General features: G+C 39.4%; 1 protein-coding gene across 1 annotated transcript in view; it reads right to left on the bottom strand.

Annotated features, from left to right (window-relative positions):
• itga5 (integrin, alpha 5 (fibronectin receptor, alpha polypeptide)) overlaps positions 1 to 13,802 on the bottom strand; it is an 82,041-nt gene extending 68,239 nt beyond the window's left edge. Inside the window, exon 1 of the mRNA XM_057830379.1 lies at positions 13,346 to 13,802. Coding sequence (XP_057686362.1) covers positions 13,346 to 13,551 — 206 coding nt within the window. The 5' untranslated portion in view covers positions 13,552 to 13,802. The remainder of the gene's footprint in view (positions 1 to 13,345) is intronic.
• Positions 13,803 to 17,879: the final 4,077 nt, after the last annotated feature.

Here is a 17,879-nt window from a genome sequence, read left to right as displayed (position 1 = left end):
CTAAAATATCGGATAGCTGTAGCCCTAACACAAGTGCAAATGGTCCTCCAGGGTGTAGTGCTCCTTTCAATGAAGGTCAGCAAACAGGTTTCACTAGAAATTAAGAAAAGATGAATGGTTGAGTAGGTTCATTACAGGCTCATATTCCAACCCTCCAAAAAGTTCTACAGAACTCAAGTACCTAATTTTGACATCATACTGTATGAGTATTTGAAATAAAAGCAGTAAGTGGAGAGAATACAAAGTATTTATGTGATTCTTGGCACTCCTGCAGTTTTTTGGAAGTACACCGGAAAGAGCTTTAATTAGCCAGCCGGACACCAACGGGGAATTTCACACAGGGGTCCAGGCCGCTATTTATCACAACATGATAGTCATCTAAAAGTACTTTACAGTAAATGAGAATTTAGCATTTAATGGTTTGTTATCTTCTGGGGATCAGTTATGTGTTCAAGGTGTTCTCACCCCCCTTCCTGCAATTATCTGTTGTTTTCAACAAGAAGAGCTTTGTTATGATTAGCATTTAATGCAGCTTTGTCTGCATCACAAATTCCTTTTGTGCAAGTGAGGGGCGTCGCCCCAATTCCCGAGCTATGCAAATATGCGTCTCCCACTGGGGGCCAACGACCCAACCCCGGGCCGTTTGACTGCTGAGAAGTGGGTGAGGTAGGTCTAGGCCGAGAAAGATTGCCTGTATTTTAGCATTGTTCAAGAGTTGATTCTCCATGGCAACCATCAAGGTAATAACAAAAAATTTTAACTGTGGTTTGTGAAGACAAGTCTTGTGCATACTGGGCCAAAAAGCTTTCAGATTAGGCTGGGTTGTGCATGGAAGGACAGTAGTAACAATTTGTTGGCAATAAAACATTGCTACTAAAACAAAACAAAAAGAAGAGTAGCAATCAGTTTTATGTGGTTCATGACAGTAAATTTGGTCAGGGAGTTAAAATAGTTTTCTTGGGAAACCCTACAAAAAATGCTCTCTGGACTGAAAACTGGAGCCGAATGTGAATTTGAAATCTAATGGAACGTCTAACTTCCATTTAAAAAAAAAAAAACACTTGTGATGCTGAATCAGTAAGTCTTACGTATTTGTTTGCAATCAACAACAGACATTAGTTTTCCACTTATTGGCACCTGGAGTAGAGGTACCATAAAAAGATTCAGTGAGTTGATGGACAACGATTACTCACTTTCAGAATGGTCAAAGGACAAAAAACACAACTTGTCTGTGTCGTCTTTCATTCTTAAATCAACCCAATCGAAATTAACCACCCCACCCCAGAAAGACACACACACAACACAAGGATTTATTCTTACGAAACTGTGGTGAACTGAACACTGCCTCACTTCCACAAAAATATAATCGTCTTCCACCCGGTTGGGATGCTGGTGTAACCCTGTCCTTCACTTTAAGAGAAGAAGAAAGTGCATTAGTGTAAGTTCCAGGCCCAATCAGTCAAGTGGGCTTTCTTAAAAAGAATGCTTTCTGTTATCCATCAACACATGCTTAAACACTGGAGAGGCCTATACAGACGAGGGAGCACATTTTTACGTCGTCTCATGCAAGAAAGTTCTTAGCAGTGCCACCAGATGTCAATGAAAATTTTCCATCACATAGTCAAGGAATCGTTTTGTTGGTGGTTGTGGTTAACCTAAATGATAGTAAATTAATGCTTGAAGCACAGCACAACATATGTTTGCATCCATAATTAAATTAAAAAATGTAAAATGCTACTTAAAGCATTGTTTGTACTGTAAATTTAATAAAATCCTATTTGTATTCTTGGTAAACCTGAACCTACATCACCTATCAACCAGCAGTCATAAGCATATTTTGTTTTAACTTAGCGCTTCTACTGAAGCTGTTCCAGTAATAAAAGGAGTGGAAAAGTAGAGGTGTATAGTTGACAATAAATGGGGACCTTCAACTTTGTTCACCACATGCACAAGGTCAGATTGCAGCCAAGCGGACACGCGAGCTTCAGTGTGTGCAGTCCAATGAATGCCTTCGGTCCTGTTGGGGTAGAGGCAGGACAGAAGCTGCCCGAGTGCTTACGCAGCCACATGGGGACACATGCACACACACGCATTGTGGCTGATGAGAGTAGCAGTGGCTTTTGGATGGCGTGTGCAGACTACAGAGAGTCCACTGTGCTGCGGGTAAACCACATTTCACTTCTGTCATATATTGACCTGCAACTCGCTGATAAATGACGGGTCGGAAATCTTTTACAATTCTGGACATCACCAAAGATCTGAGGCAAACTCTTGACATCTTGATTAGATAAACAGCCTAGTCAATGATGGAGAGATCTGATACTACTATCCACGCAAAACTATTTTGTCCATGTTCTGTGGTCTGGAAAGGTTCACAGCAACTATGCAACACCACGCACTGCATATTCAATATTCAGCACTGGCAAAATAACCTGCGTGAATTGTAAGGTATCCCAAAACAATTCATGGCAAAATACTGTCTAAGAAATATTGTAGCATCTCTTTGGCCGTGATCACCAAAAGAGTTGTCTGATCAACCAAATGGCAAAAACAACTGCTACATCAGACAAGTGGCCTGCAAAGCAGAGAAGATTCCCACTAACGCAGGCTGCCCCGCGAACTTAAGCAGGATCAACTCTCTGTATTTTTGTTTCTATCTAAAGAGTGTTAAAAATTCACTATACTTTGCAGATATCTGAAGGAAGGCTTGAAGGAGATTTGTGATTGGGCTCAGTCCTCATTTCCTATGACTATTGGGGCTTCATTGTACTAACATTTTGTGACAGGACAGAAACTATACATGTCATTAGAAATAAACGACAATATTATGGGTGTAGGGTACACGATAGTATATTGATTGGTTATGCACAACCAAATCAAAATTGATTAAAATGCAAAACAGCAATCAATTAGTGGCAGACTTTGTAGTATCAGCAACCATTGTGTCATTGCCCAAGCCAGTGGTCCCCAACCTTTTTTGCACCACAGACCAGTGTAAAGCAGGCCTTTTTTCACGAACCGGCAATGTGTCGCAGAAAATTACAGTAAATATAAAATAACACGACGGGGCTAAAAATGAACATGTGTGCATAAGTACACCATGCGGTGAATCAATTTTTTAACAGCTTTTTTAACATTTTAAACTTGACGGCAAGTGTCCTCGGTCGCAGGCATAGTAAGTCGTTCACCAATTGTGAAAGGTTTCTTGGCTTTAGCAATACCGTTTGCCAAAAGGTATACTGCTCTCAGTGCATTTGCTTTTATTGCCTCATTTGCTAGCTTTTGGCCACACATTAATCAAAATGGACTTGGTCGTAGGCTCCCCTTCTGGCTCAGCTGGTAGCCTTTTCCCCATAAAAAAGCACTCAAAAGACGTCGCCGCCTGCAGCACACAGCCAACAGCAGCTAACATTACTGTTTACATTGACTGATGCTGGGCTGCTATAAGCGTGCAAACACCCCACTTGTGGCGGCCAACCACTCAATGGCGACGTACACAAATACCTGAATTAGTCAACTGAGTAAACAGGCATACAGTATGTATGTGTCAAGAGGTACAGGCCAGATTGCAGTTGTTAACAAGTGATTTATTATTTCTCTGCGGCCCAGTAGCAAATGCGCCACAGACCGGTACCAGCCCTGGCCCGGTGATTGGGGATCCCTGGTCTGAATAATCAATATCTTATTTTATCGTCTCAAGATTGGTGATCTACATCCCCAAACAGCAATGTGCCAAATGAATCAAAACAGAGTAAGACTGCTAGCAAAATTATAACTAGAGGTGGGAATCTTTGGTTACCTAACGATTCCATTACGATTACGATTCAGAGGCTCCGATTCGATTATAAATCGATTATTGATGTCACCCGAATCCCCCCTTTTAATGTTTTTTACATTAGTTCGAAAATAGTTTTAAAATCCTATTAAGCTAAACCAAACTAATATTTATGTATCAAGTTAACAGTTAAAAACATTAAATAAAATACTCAAGTCCCCATTCTGTATCAGCAGCTTTAAACTACATTCAATTAATATAATGATGTGAATCAAACGTTAAAGTTGATAAAATTGCTCCCGTTATTCCATAATTTCCCTTTTGTCTACTTACAACATGTCAAAGTTTTAAAACTGTTTCATTATTTAAAGATAGATTCAAGTCAAGATTTGCTGATTTAGGAGTATTTCCGATAAAAAGTTAGTTAGGTTCGCTACAACAGAGCCTTCTAGAGAAGTCTACTGCTTTAAGATGGCGGCTGTTAACAACGCGGCAACTACTAAATGGCAAGCCTAGTTCTTTTTACTGTATATGTTCTCACACCGCAGTCGTCTGTCATTTCGCATCTAGTTCTGCATATATGTGATATCTACTATAGCCGTATGTGACCGTATGTTTGTAGCAACTAGCAACTGGGCGTTGTTTGAACCAGCTGTCGGCCGCAGTCAGGTATTTTTGTTTTTTTTTATCTATCGGCATGAGTTGAACATGATATTTGCTCTCGGTCCATTCCTCATTGCGTCCTGAAGACCGTGCTGACTGTGTTTTAGTTCTGCTTTACCTGGTATAACTCAATAATCGGAATTTGGATGTTTGTGAATCGTTCTCGAATCTTCCACGGCCGAATCGCGAATAATCTAAGAATCGGAAATTTCGCACGCCTCTAATGATAACAGTGTTGATTGTCTATTTTTGGACGGATATGGTCAACTGCAGAAATGCTAGTAGTACCAAGATATCGGAAAGTGGACATAGCACTCTAATTCTGTCAATAAACAGAAAATAATCCTTTGCGAGCACATACAGAGTAGTGGATGAATTTAAGGTACGGCAGGATCATTTTGACTCTCTTTCAGAATAGAAACGTTAGTCTCAGTCAAGCCACGGTCATACAATCTTTTTGTAGCGTAGCTATTTCACTAAACCCGAGGGTGACCTTGCAGCGGTTGTCCATTAAACCTGGCAGCTGTTTTGTGAAAAGCTGCGACAGTGTTAATAAGCGACAAGTGGAAAAACATTACAGTGATTTGTGAGGTAGCCTATGCATGCATAGCAAACTGCTGTGCCCGCCAGCCCCCATCCCTGTAAAATACCCCCCAGCACCAATTCTTTCACAGGCTCCTAAAATCCTCCTGCAGTGCTGGTGGTTCACACCTCTCCACAATGGCCACATCAGGGGGTCCCAGTCCTCTCACCTCAGTATAGAGAGGCTGTTGTATTAAAGAAGGTGGGGGCGGGGGAAGCAGCTGTTGAAACATCCCCCTAACACACACAAACATTCACAGTAATAGCCACAAGCTCATCTCCATGTAAAATGTGGCCAAACATAGAACTTAATGCTAAATAAAGAAAGGACCATATCAAATTACCATCAATGATGACTGACTCATTGAGGGTGTGTGGGGGTCAGGCTCCTGGCAGCAGCAGATTAAATGTACCGCATGAGTCGAGTTGGTTCTCCTACAGCCAACTCCCAAAGCAGACATGACGTCCTGGGGGCATTCTCAAACTCATACGTGTTGGCAGGATGGGGGCCATTTAGAAACTTTTTTTTTTTAAACAAACAGCATCACCATGCATTCAAACTCATGTCAAACATAGACTCATTATGTCTACAAGACCACTTTCTCCAGCTCATGCCACAGGGAACGACACAGGCGCTTTGTGTGTGAAACAAACACGGCAGTGTGGCAGCAGTCATGTTTTGGCGGTATCGAACAGGGGTGTAGCAAAGTTTGACATTTAAAGCAGATTTTCAGCTGAGGGACTTTTAAGAAAGAGTCGCGCTGAAAAGTTTTCTCCAATAGAAGGCTGTAAAGACAAAGCGCACATTGTCTGCGTGAGTGTGTGTATGCAGCCAAACTACAAGAACCGTTTTAATTTGGAAGGGCACTCATATAGACAGTACAGCAGTGATAGCGATCAAGTTCACATGAGCACTCACCCTTGTTCGAAAAGGACAACATTGCCATTTTAGTGGGGTAAATGGACCTTGGGCTAACGTCAATATTAGCTTAAGTAAACCTGTTTGCAAAGGTGGACCGGGTGGAAGTGATAACCTTTATGTGCTGGTCAGATTCCTGAAGTGAGACACATACAGGTAGTTGTGCATTTTCATGATGAAGAGCTAACGTAAACAGGAAAAGTTGTCAATAATAATGACTGAAAACAGCAAAATGTCTATCTTTCTTTCCAGGACTATGTATAATAAAGTGAAGTTATAAAGAAATCTCAACTGTCTGTCGTTCCCAGTCGTTTTTGAAAACACTTTTTGAATACCTTTGGCATGTTTGGCATATGTTTTAAGACGTAGTGGATAAAAACTTCCCTGATCTGTAAATAAACAGTTTTTAGTTAAATAAACGCACTTACTCAATACCAGCATCCATTTTCATACACTCCCAGACAAGTCTGTTATTTCAATTTTTACAGCCTCTGACCCTTGCCCCCCTACCACCATCAAGTCAGTATAATGCACTCCCAAATTCTCGCAACAGTCAGTCATACAGCTACGTAGTTCTACAATGAGTAAGCATACACTCTTTGGAAAAATGCACAAATAGGACTAGATTACACGAGAGTCCCTGTTTCTCAAATCAATCTATTTAGGACAAATCTGCTTCTCGCTTTTCTTGGGAAGACACTTTCTGTTCCAATGCATGAATGAAACCCCGTAACGCAGTATGAAGTGAATGTCAAGGAGACACGCCCATGAAACACCATTAGGATGAACTACAGCCGAGATTGGAGCAGAGACAGCAGGCCCTCTAGTTGCTTCTGAACTTGCAAACGAACAAAAATTCCTACAACAAATCCAACATCTTTCTCCACACAGGACTGAAAGCTGGAAGCTGTTGTATACTACGTACATGCATAGGGTGAGCAACTTGATATTTATGTCATGTTCAGTTCCTAAAAGTATAATATATCCCAAAATTTTTGTCTACATAGGCAAGTGTATGTGGGACCCACATTTGTCCATTTCCCATTTTGCGGATATTATCCCAAGGCCTTCTTCCTTGGTGGGCCGCCTGCCAGCCTTCCAAGTTTAATTTTATTACGTGAAGCCAGAGGGCATGACAAGCACTACATACATAAACCTATTGTCAGTGTCAGAGTGGGAGAAAGTACGCCTTTGTGTTTACGGGTCGGACATCCCATTTATGGATATGGTGGAGGCTCCAACCTCAACAACACATTTGAACACACACATCTGGCAATTTGTCAAACACAGACATATTTTTATTGCCAAGGTTGGAGCCAGAGCCGTCCAACTCATCCTGACAGAGAGAGACTCCCCCGCATGTAACCCTCGCGTGACCCCCGGCCCAGGATTCCTGCGACTCCCCCTTCTTGATGTGTCTCTGCAGCATTAGTGAGAGAAGTCGATTTCACAAGTTGGATAATGTTGTAGGATGTGATGTCATCAATGAAAATCTTTAGGAAGAATGGCACAGGAAGACATTGAGCTGACTTCGGGGGAAGGCAGACTACACCTTGGCTTGGTTGCCAGTCAATCTCAGGGTTGTTGCTATTTGTCACATCAATGTAGACCTGTCCCGACTAGTCGACGTCATCGATGACGTAAATGCGTCGACGAGCACATGATCCCATCGACGGTTAATGAAGGGTTAAAAATATATATGCATGGAAAGTTGAGAATGGTGGACGCTCGGGAAAGCGCCACAAAGCCAAAAAAGAGCACCATAGTGGCCAAAGCATGGACTTATTTCAACGAAACAAAGGAGGGAACACTGTCTGTGCAGTCTCTTCAATGCCAAGCTTGCATACCACGGCAGCACATCGACCGTGAATGAACAACTCAAGCGCAGTCACCCAGTTGTAATTTTGGAAGACGACAAGAGACAACAAGCTGGAAGATTGTAAGTCCATAAAACTAAGTAACAACATTTTTTAGTGAAGTTGCTTAGCCTGGCACGATGTGCAATATGTCCATTTATCGCACGGTAAAAAAAAAAAAAAAAAAAGAAAGGCGGTCATTTTCATGGCTGCGTTTTATCGCCGCGTGCGTGCATACATTTGTGCGTGCGTGTACAAGTGTGTGTTGATGGCGTATTAGACTCCAGTTCCTTTCACAGATGTTTATTGGTCATCAACATGCCGTAGAATTAAAGTTCAGGCATACAAAATAAGGAAGCACATCTATATTAAACGCTGTCAACTTTGAGCATTGCTACATTAAGGCTAATAGGGGATAAAGACAATGTACTAACCACTTTAGCCTGCTATAAAACATTGACAGTCTTCTCCAGAACGCAAACTTGCGGTTGAAAGGTGACACTTCAAACATGAAAAATCGCTGGTTAACAGCATTTGCAAACAAAAAAAAAAAAGAAAAAAGAAAAATCTATAACTGACACCACATGCAATGACGAAAAGAGAACTGCACTCTTTTTGCAGAGTGTAAAGCCTATGGTTAGCAGTTTAGCGAACGTACTTCAGGTGAACATTTCAAAGCAAAAGCACGTCATGTTCAACATATAAATAACGATTTCTGGAGTTAATCTCCCATACTTCAGAATTCAGATTCTACACAAAGAACAGCTTTAAAACGACACCCTTATGAAAAATCTGATTGGCAATGAATAATTATATAATTATAATTATTATACTTGTTATTATACTATTATATAAAGTTGTATACTATAATGTTAATGCTAGATTTTTTTTCAGAATTGTTTTGAATCATATTGGAAAGGCAAAGTCAGTGTTCTGAATCTGTTTACATTCCATTCTTTTACACTGGTAAATGCTATCAGCATTTGACCTCATTGTTTATTTGTGATTTATTATTGTTAATGACGTGTTTATTTGGACTTTAATAAAGAAATAAGTTTTCCAAAATGTTTTTGTGAAGTAATAAGTGTCAACAAAAATTTAATTGCTAGATTAGTTAAATTAGAAAAAAATAGTTTAGCAAAAAAAAAAAAAAAAGAATGTATATATATTTTTTTTTTTTTTAGATAAGTCGGCGATTTGTTAAAAAAGTCTGTTGACTAATCAGGAGAAAAATTGTCATAGGGACTTGGTTATATTTTAATATAACTAAAAAAATTAACAGTTATTAATATTTTACTATTTGTATTTATTATTTAGTGTCAAAAATACATGTTTGTCAATAGAAATAATTAAAGTATAAATTTGACAATATGTTTTAGAGTCATTTCAAAGTGCATTCTGGGAAAACTATTTCTAGAGATTGGTGTCAAAAGCAGACGCGAAACCATCTGTCACAAGGAACTGAATCGTATCAAACCAGAATACGCACCCAAAAAAAATAAATAAATAAATAAAATGCAACTAACATATTTTAATTGTATTTAGGGCTGTCAAAATTATCGCGTTAACGGGCGTTAATTAATTTTTTTAATTAATCACGTTAAAATATTTGACGCAATTAACGCACTAGGCCCGCTCAGACAGATTTAAATGTCAGTACAGTGAAAGGCCAACTTGTTAATTGTGTTTTATGGAGTTTTTCCGCCCTCTGCTGGCGCTTGGGTGTGACTTGCATATGTTATGTGGCGTAATCTCGCTCTCTGCCGGCGATTCAGTGCAGCTCATTATTTGGGTTTCGGCGCGCTTTTCTGACGTTTTTATATGTCGACGCGAACTCACACTAATAGACAGTGCTATTCAGACCAGCTAACGTCCGCATCCAGTATTCAGTGGCAGTTCTCATAGCCCCATCACACTGTTTGTGTCTAATACATGCATCGCTTGTGAGTTATATTCCTCCTTTGTTTATATTCATGAGGATTAGATAGTTATTGATGATGTGTATTTGAATTTGTTCACATATATGGTGAAATGCAGTTACATTGTTAGATGCCTGTGAGCTAATTGGCTAGTGCTACTGCTCAAATGGACACGTGTGTGTACATTTTATGTTATTTTGTGATTTATGCAAGACACATTGCCTTGTTATTTTCAGTTTTACAAAAATACAAGAAACGTGCTCCTGTCAAAAAGAGATGACTTCAGTAAAGCCATGCAACTTTGCCACACCGTCTGATTTCTTTTTGGAACTTATGTTTGCTATCTGTCAATTTGTGTACTCACACACATTGAGGACAGAATAGGCCTACTAGTTTATTTTTTGATTGAAAATTTTACAAATTTTATTAAAACGAAAACGTTAAGAGGTGTTTTAATATAACATTTCTATAACTTGTAGTAATATTCATCTTTTAAGAACTACAAGTCTTTCTATACATGGATCACTTTAACAGAATGTTAATAATGTTAATGCCATCTTGTTGATTTATTGTTATAATAAACAAATATAGTCCTTATGTACCGTATGTTGAATGTATATATCCATCTTGTCTTATCTTTCCAATCCAACAATAATTTACAGAAAAATATGGCATATTTTATAGATGGTTTGAATTGCGATTAATTACGATTAATTAATTTTAAAGCTGTAATTAACTCGATTAAAATTTTTAATCGTTTGACAGCCCTAATTGTATTTCATTTTTAGAATTATTTTGTTGAATTTGACTGTGTACCTATAAATCAGAAATTACATGCAGTTCACAGCTAATGCGTTGTGAGGCTGCTGTAAGCAATTAACGTAGCTGAACTTGGAGACGTAGACATACAAATTTAACTGTTAAAACCAATCAAAACGGTTAATTCTGAAACTACCTAATTTTATCAAAAGCAGCCCGAATTTTACCAATGTATTTCTCGCCCGCCCCGAGTCTTTGTAAATAGCTCAATTGTGCAGCAACCCACGTGCTCTGGCAACATTGCTTGTCATGTCATATGAAAACATTATTTATAGTAGTAAAGTAGTATAGTAAAAATGGTTGTCTGTAAAAACAAATGTGGAGTTTTGGCAAATCACGACAAAAACAACAATAGGGGTCTATGCTGTTATTGTATTTGTGCTGATTAAAATATGCTTAGTGTATTTAATCTCTCAGTCAAATGGGAATATCTACTGTGCAGCAACAAGCACTTTTATTAAATTAAGAGGTTCAAGTTCAGGAAGGACTGTTGCGATTTGATGTGGGACACTTTTCACACTGTGCTGCCACTAGTGTGAAATAGCCTATAGAGCGACAAAAACCCACAAAGTGAATAAGCAGAATCGCTCTCAATATGTGACTATTGCATCAAAATATACTGTATCTCTTTACACATTTCAAAACTTAAAGCTGTGACTGTTAAGTTTTCATTTCACATTCAAAAAAGTTAATTTTTCTGTTCATTCCTATTTTCCTCATTCCTTTTGAGGGACTTTAATTTGTAAATGCATTTTGCTTAACTTTATAGGATGTGTATATGTAAAGAAGTTAGAGAGCTGAAAAGCTGATTTTGGCTAAGCAGTTAGCAGCGCTGAGTAGAGTTTACTAGCCTTGCAGGTATATCATGGTTTTTGTATGCTCCATATGGAAATTTTGAAACAGTTGCCGTCCATAAATAAACCCCCAGACCAGAAAAAAACCCACAAGAAAACTTTACATTTTTTACGACCTCATTGTCATATGAATGTACCCTAATAAGCTCACACACTCTGGAGCAAGATCTCCAGTGAGCCTCTTTGTTTCGTCTTTCCCCTTAGGCGAAGCGCCGCGCTGCATTAAAAGTTCAATCATCAATAAGATGACGTCTCCTCATCCTTAATGAGGTGAAGAGAGATGATGGGGAGCCCAGACAGACTTTGTGTGTGGAGGAGTTTCTGAGGGGTGGGTAAATTAAAAAGCCCTGCCGGATGACATCAGCCTATGAGGTCGTAAGGAGGTGGAGGGAGTGGGTAGACGTTGCAGTGAAGCAAGCTTCACGTGCTAAATCATCATATCTTCCAAGGCAGACCGATAGCGGTGCTTTTAAAGAGACAGCCAGGGATGGAGATGAGTAGTGGAATGATGGTGGTAGACAGCAGGAGGTCTCCTCAGGTCTGGGTAACCAGGAAGGGGCAAGAAGGGAGAAATTTTTGCTGTAGGACACTTTCAAACAGGAAGTCAGATTATTCCTTAGCACACAGTTTGGGGGCTATAATGATGATTACAATTGCAGGAGATCCAAGGCTCAATGAACTTTACTACCATAGCAACACACCCAAAAAAGCACCCTTCAGCTAAAATGTGGAGCAATTCCTTTCTGTTTGCCATCACAAAGCCTAATAAAAAATGTTGAACTAAAGGTTTCAGACCATGGAGTCGTTCTACTACACAAACCTGGAAAAATCCCCAAGGAGGAATCAGCTGAGCTGCGAAGCATCAAAAAGGAGCACTGCACAGTGTGCACACTCAACCCTTTAAAAGCACTCATTTGAGTCACTGGCTGCGCTAGAGTTCCAATCCATTTTGACTGGGAAAGTTGACAGTGATCATTCAACGGCACTGAAACATCAGCATTCAGTGACATGAGTCTTCCCAGTTTAAATGAATTTGATATCTTTGGTTGTCAATGACAAGCAATGAGTTAAATATGGTGAAATTAAATTAATTAAATATTTGGGGGAGGAAAGACCATGAAAAAATTTAACTATAGTGCTATGGGGGGCGTAATCAGTGTATTTGGGGTTTTTTTTTTTTTCATTTTAATTTAATTTTACTAACATTTTTTTATTTACACATCTATACACAGACTGTATTTTATATATATATATATATATATATATATATATATATATATATATATATATATATATATATATATATATATATATATATATATATATATATATATATATATATATATATATAATACATATACCTCTATTTATCATTTAAAATACATACATATATGGCCTACATGAGCATAAATGGAATGTCCACATATGTGGACGCCAGGTCTTTGGTAAGGTTGATAAGGTTTTTTTTTTTTTTTTTTTTTTTTTTTTTACCAAAAATAATTAATAGCCCTATAAAACATTGTATGCTTTTCTGTTGATGAAAGTGAGGGAGCGATAAGATTTCAAAGTGGAATAAGTGTTGGGGTTACCAAATTGTTTTGAGGAGGATGGATGGATGGATGGATGGATGGATGGATGGATGGATGGATGGATGGATGGATGGATGGATGGATGGATGGATGGATGGATGGATGGATGGATGGATGGATGGATGGATGGATGGATGGATGGATGGATGGATAAAAATTACAAATATTCATAATCATATATGAGAATTTAACGTTCAGACACAATTTATTCCAATCAAATGAACAAAATACATATAGTAATTACATAACCTCATACGAGTTGACATTAAATAGAGAATTCACGCACAATTCTTTAATGACCTCAAATAAATACATAAATAAATAATGTTTTGGGGGTTTTTTATGTGCTGTGATCTATGATGAACTCACCTGGCGGAATCAGCCAAATAAAAGTCAACAGCGTATCCAAAGTAGCTGCCTTTGTCACCGCTGTAAATCGACGGGTTGTCCACATCCAGGTTGAAGGCTCCACATCCCGGAGGTGAAGCGAGCAGGAGGCCGGCGACACACAGAAGCGAGCGGGCGACGAGAGCGCCAGTTCCCGGCGTCTTTGCGTGAACTAGTCCAGAGCACATTTTCAAGGATGGGGGTTGTAAAGTCCGCTTCAGTTGGTTTCCAGTGACTAAACTGTTACACTTCTAGCGCTCTTTTGGGGAGTTTTGTTTCGGGGACTAAAACAACAGTACAACAAAAAGCTACAACTGCATCCCCGTGATTTGGATCGGAGCAAACCAGTCGTCGCGAACGCACCGTCAGCTCTTGTGTGCGCTCCAGACCCACGCCTCTTCGATACAGAGCTCCAAGACCCACGCCTCCCTGTCTTCCTCTAATAATCAAACTTTAGCAGGGAGTTCCCACAGCCGGGGACCGAAGTTTGGAAGAGGAGGAGCCTGTGATTCCCTGCGAGAAGTAGAAAAAACTTCACAGTCTATCCTCTAATTTTGTTTGTCTCTCTGTTAAAAATGTGATACTGTTCGCACTTTTGACTACAAAGGTATATCTATCAGGGATTCAACGATGATTAACCAGCTGGACAATGCCTCTCAAAAAAAGAAAAAAAAAAACCTGGTGGTCACTCATTGGGACCCAAGGCTTTTATAATGCAGTATATGCCTATACACATATACCTTATTATATTTTCAGTTGGGGTTTAACAATTAATCAATCTGGATCAATATACCGATTTGTGAATCACAGTCAAATAAAAATTGATTAAAACGCAAAATTTAAATTTATATCGTCATCTTTTTTCTCACAAGAATCGTTCATTCAAATGTCTGAAATATTTCAGCAATTTTTTTTTAAATCATAAAAACTTAGTTCTTTTATGCTTTAAGGTGAAATAGAATTGGTTGTGTTAGATGTGTAAATAATACTGAAGACCCTTGAAGAATCAAAGACCCTTGAATGGAATTGAATCATAGGAGAATTTGTAATACTATCACCGATTATCGTATCATGGTCAAAAGGATCAATATTGTATCATCATAACATTGGTGATTTGCACCCTTTATCTTTAGAAGTAATGTGACAAGTGTCTACCATCTTTGTGAAACTTTCCAAATAATATTAATAATAATAACATTAGCACTCCAGTACCTCTAAAATTATTCATATAAATAAATTCAGGAAAACAAAGTTCCTTTTGCAGTTTTTACCTGTTTACAGCGAGTTATCACGATTTGATGGGCCATCAAAAAAAGTCCTTGAAATTTCAGCAAGATCTTTTGCTGGATTTCAACATGAATAGGCAAGTTTCCTGAGCGAAACATAGGCGCCATCTTTGATCATTTCTGCTCCGAACTTTTGGTTTAGACAGAACAACATGAAGTGCGGTTAAAGTAAGCAGTGCATTGACAAAGTTAAAACTGCTAAATCAAACCAGAGGAACCCTCTGAATCTCCAAAAGTTGATTCAGCACGACGTAGCTGAGACTCCAAGATTTTCTGTGCTGTGCGTGAACTCCTGGAAGCACCTATATGCATGGTTGGAAGTGGAATGTTTTGAATCCGTGCAGCCGTGTTGACGTGAGATGTAGATTGATACGTTGGCCACTTGAGTGACCAAAATGAGGAGAAATTACAAATAATATTACAGTTGCCAAATACAGAAGGGCTGACACGGTTTTTGTTGTTACAAGTAAATACTACAAGGTATGTACATATAGACAAAAATAGTATGTCATTCTTTTTTATTGCGGATCAGATGTGAGTTTACTTGTATGTATCGTACATGTGTACCACATGTACAGTATAAAATCTGTGAGCAAAGACTGAGTTCATATCTGTATGATGACCTCACTGAACACAATTGGGACTGATGCAGTCTCATAGAGATTAGTGAAGGCCGGGGGCGTTGTTGGATTTCTGGTACTGATTTACATGTAATACTGGAGGAACGCTGTCATGACGCTAGTAGAAACGACTCACTCAAAAGAGAACCCGAACACCGCCTGGAATCAGTGACTCTTGCTTTAGCTAAAAGCCTTCAGGGACAGAGCAGGCGGCCCAAATTTGGCCTATGGTAGCTGCAACATGAACTCATCCATCCATTCTCATATTTATAGCCGCTCTGGAGCACCCTGACATGGGCAGCGAGTTTACTGATGGCACTAATCCGCAATGTCTGGAGGGCCTTTTCACAGCTGTTGGGGCCCCTGAAGGTTCCCTACTCTAATCCTGCACGTCAAATGTTTTTTCAACGCAAACTCAAACAGACTGACTGATCAGGCTGAGCAACTGCTGACGCTGGGGACTTTCGATTATTTGACGACAAAGTTTTAGAGCCACAACGCACTAAATGTTTGGGTGAAGCACATCTGCCTCACACTTGAAACATTACAGGTTCAAATTTCAGCTCAGGCCCTACGTGTACAGTTTGACTGCTATCCATGTGCTCTCATGTATGTTTCTCCATTAACCAAAGTTTCTCCCACAGTCCAAAAATATGTATGTTTGTTACATTCAAGACTAAATTGTCCATTGGTGCGAATGAAAGTAGGAATGGTTGTTTCATGCCATTGACTGGTCCAGGTTGAACAATGCAATTATTATACGGCGACCTTGATTGCCAGAAAGGCGCCTTCAAATATAATGTATTATTATTATTATTATTTTGCCCAAAGTCAGCTGGGACAGCCTCCAGCACACATCTGAAACCGAATTGGACAAGTCCAGTGAAAAAAAACAAAAAACGAAAGGGTTTAGGGGAGGGTTCACTAAATCCGGACCTCGGAGCCACTGTTCCTGTCGTATTTTCCATCTCTCCCTCCTCCAACACACCGGAATCAAATAATCAGGATCATTATCAGGCTTCTGGAGAGGTTGCTGATGACATAATCATTTGATTCAGGTGTATTAGGGGAGAGAACCGTAGAAAACACAAGAGGGTGGATGGCATCGAGGTCCAGATTTGGTGAACCCTGGTTTAGGGTGTGGATCGATATACGGTACATGTACAGTGGTATGAAAAAGAATCTGAACTTTTTGGAATTTCGCACATTTCTGCATAAAATAACCATCAAATGTGATCTGATCTTTGTCAAAATCACACAGAAAAAACTGTTTGCTTTCCCTAAAAGCACCCAAACATTTATAGGTTTTCATATTTTAATGAGGATAGCATGCAAATAATGACAGAAGGGGGGAAAATAAGTAAGTGAACCCTGTGTCTAGGGAGACTTAAAGAGCAATTGAAACCACTTTTTACCAAACAATTTAAGTCAGGTGTGTGCCCAATCACTGATGAGTGGTTTAAAGCTGCCCTGCACACCATAAAACACACACCTGGTAAGAATTGTCTTGATGAGAAGCATTGTCTGATGTGCATCATGGCCCGGTCAAAAGACCTGTCTGAAGACCTGCAATCAAGGATTGATGATTTGTATCAAGCCTGGACAGGATACAAAACCATCTCTAAAAGTCTGGATGGTCATCAATCGACACTCGGAGAAGTTGTCTACAAATGGAGAGTTTGGCACTGTTGCTTCTCTTACAAGGAGTGGCCGTCCACCAAAGAGGACACCAAGAGTTCAGCGCAGAAAACTCGGAGAGGTAAAAAAGAACTCTAGAGTGTCTGCTGGAGACTTATAGAAATCAATGGCACAGTCCAAAATCTATGAGCACACATCAACTATATGTAAACCTATGGCCAAGAATGGTGTTCATGGGAGGACTCCACGGAGGAAGCCACTGCTGTCTAAAAAAAAACATTGTTGCTCGTTTAATGTTTGCAAAAAGTCACTCGGACACTCCACAGAAGTTTTGGCAAAATATTTGTGGACTGATGAAACCAAAGTTGAATTGTTTGGGAGTAACACACAACATCATGTGTGGAGGTAAAATGCAACATCAACCCCTCATCCCCACCGTGAAGCATGGTGGAGGGCGCATCATGATTTGGGACTGTTTTGCTGCCTCAATGCCTGGACAACTTGCAGTCATTAATGGAAGAATGAATTCAACAATTTATCAGGATGTTTTGCAGGAAGATCTGAGGCCCTCTGTCAGACAGTTGAAGTTAAAAAGAGGCTGGATGTTGCAAGTAGACAATGATCCAAAACACAAAAGTGAGTCAACTTCAGAATGGTTTAAGAAGAACAAAATACATGTTCTGGAGTGGCCAAGTCAAAGTCCAGAATTGAACCCTATTGAGATTCATGCCATACATCCCAGAAATCTGACTGAACTACAGAGGTTTTGTAGAGAAGAATGGACCAAGATAAGTCCTGATCGATGTGCCAGACTGATCTGCAGCTACAGGAAGTGTCTGGTTGAAGTTATTGCTGCCAAAGAGGGGGAGGCACAAAATATTAAATGTGATGGTTCACTTACTTATCTTTTCCCCTTCTGTCATTGTTTGCATGCAATCCTCATTAAAATATGAAAACCTATAAATATTTGGG

Source organism: Corythoichthys intestinalis, chromosome 2 (genome assembly GCF_030265065.1).
Source record: "Corythoichthys intestinalis isolate RoL2023-P3 chromosome 2, ASM3026506v1, whole genome shotgun sequence".
Classification (NCBI taxonomy): domain Eukaryota; kingdom Metazoa; phylum Chordata; class Actinopteri; order Syngnathiformes; family Syngnathidae; genus Corythoichthys; species Corythoichthys intestinalis.
Note: the sequence above shows the minus strand (reverse complement) of the source record. Positions and strands in the feature narration are given on the sequence as shown.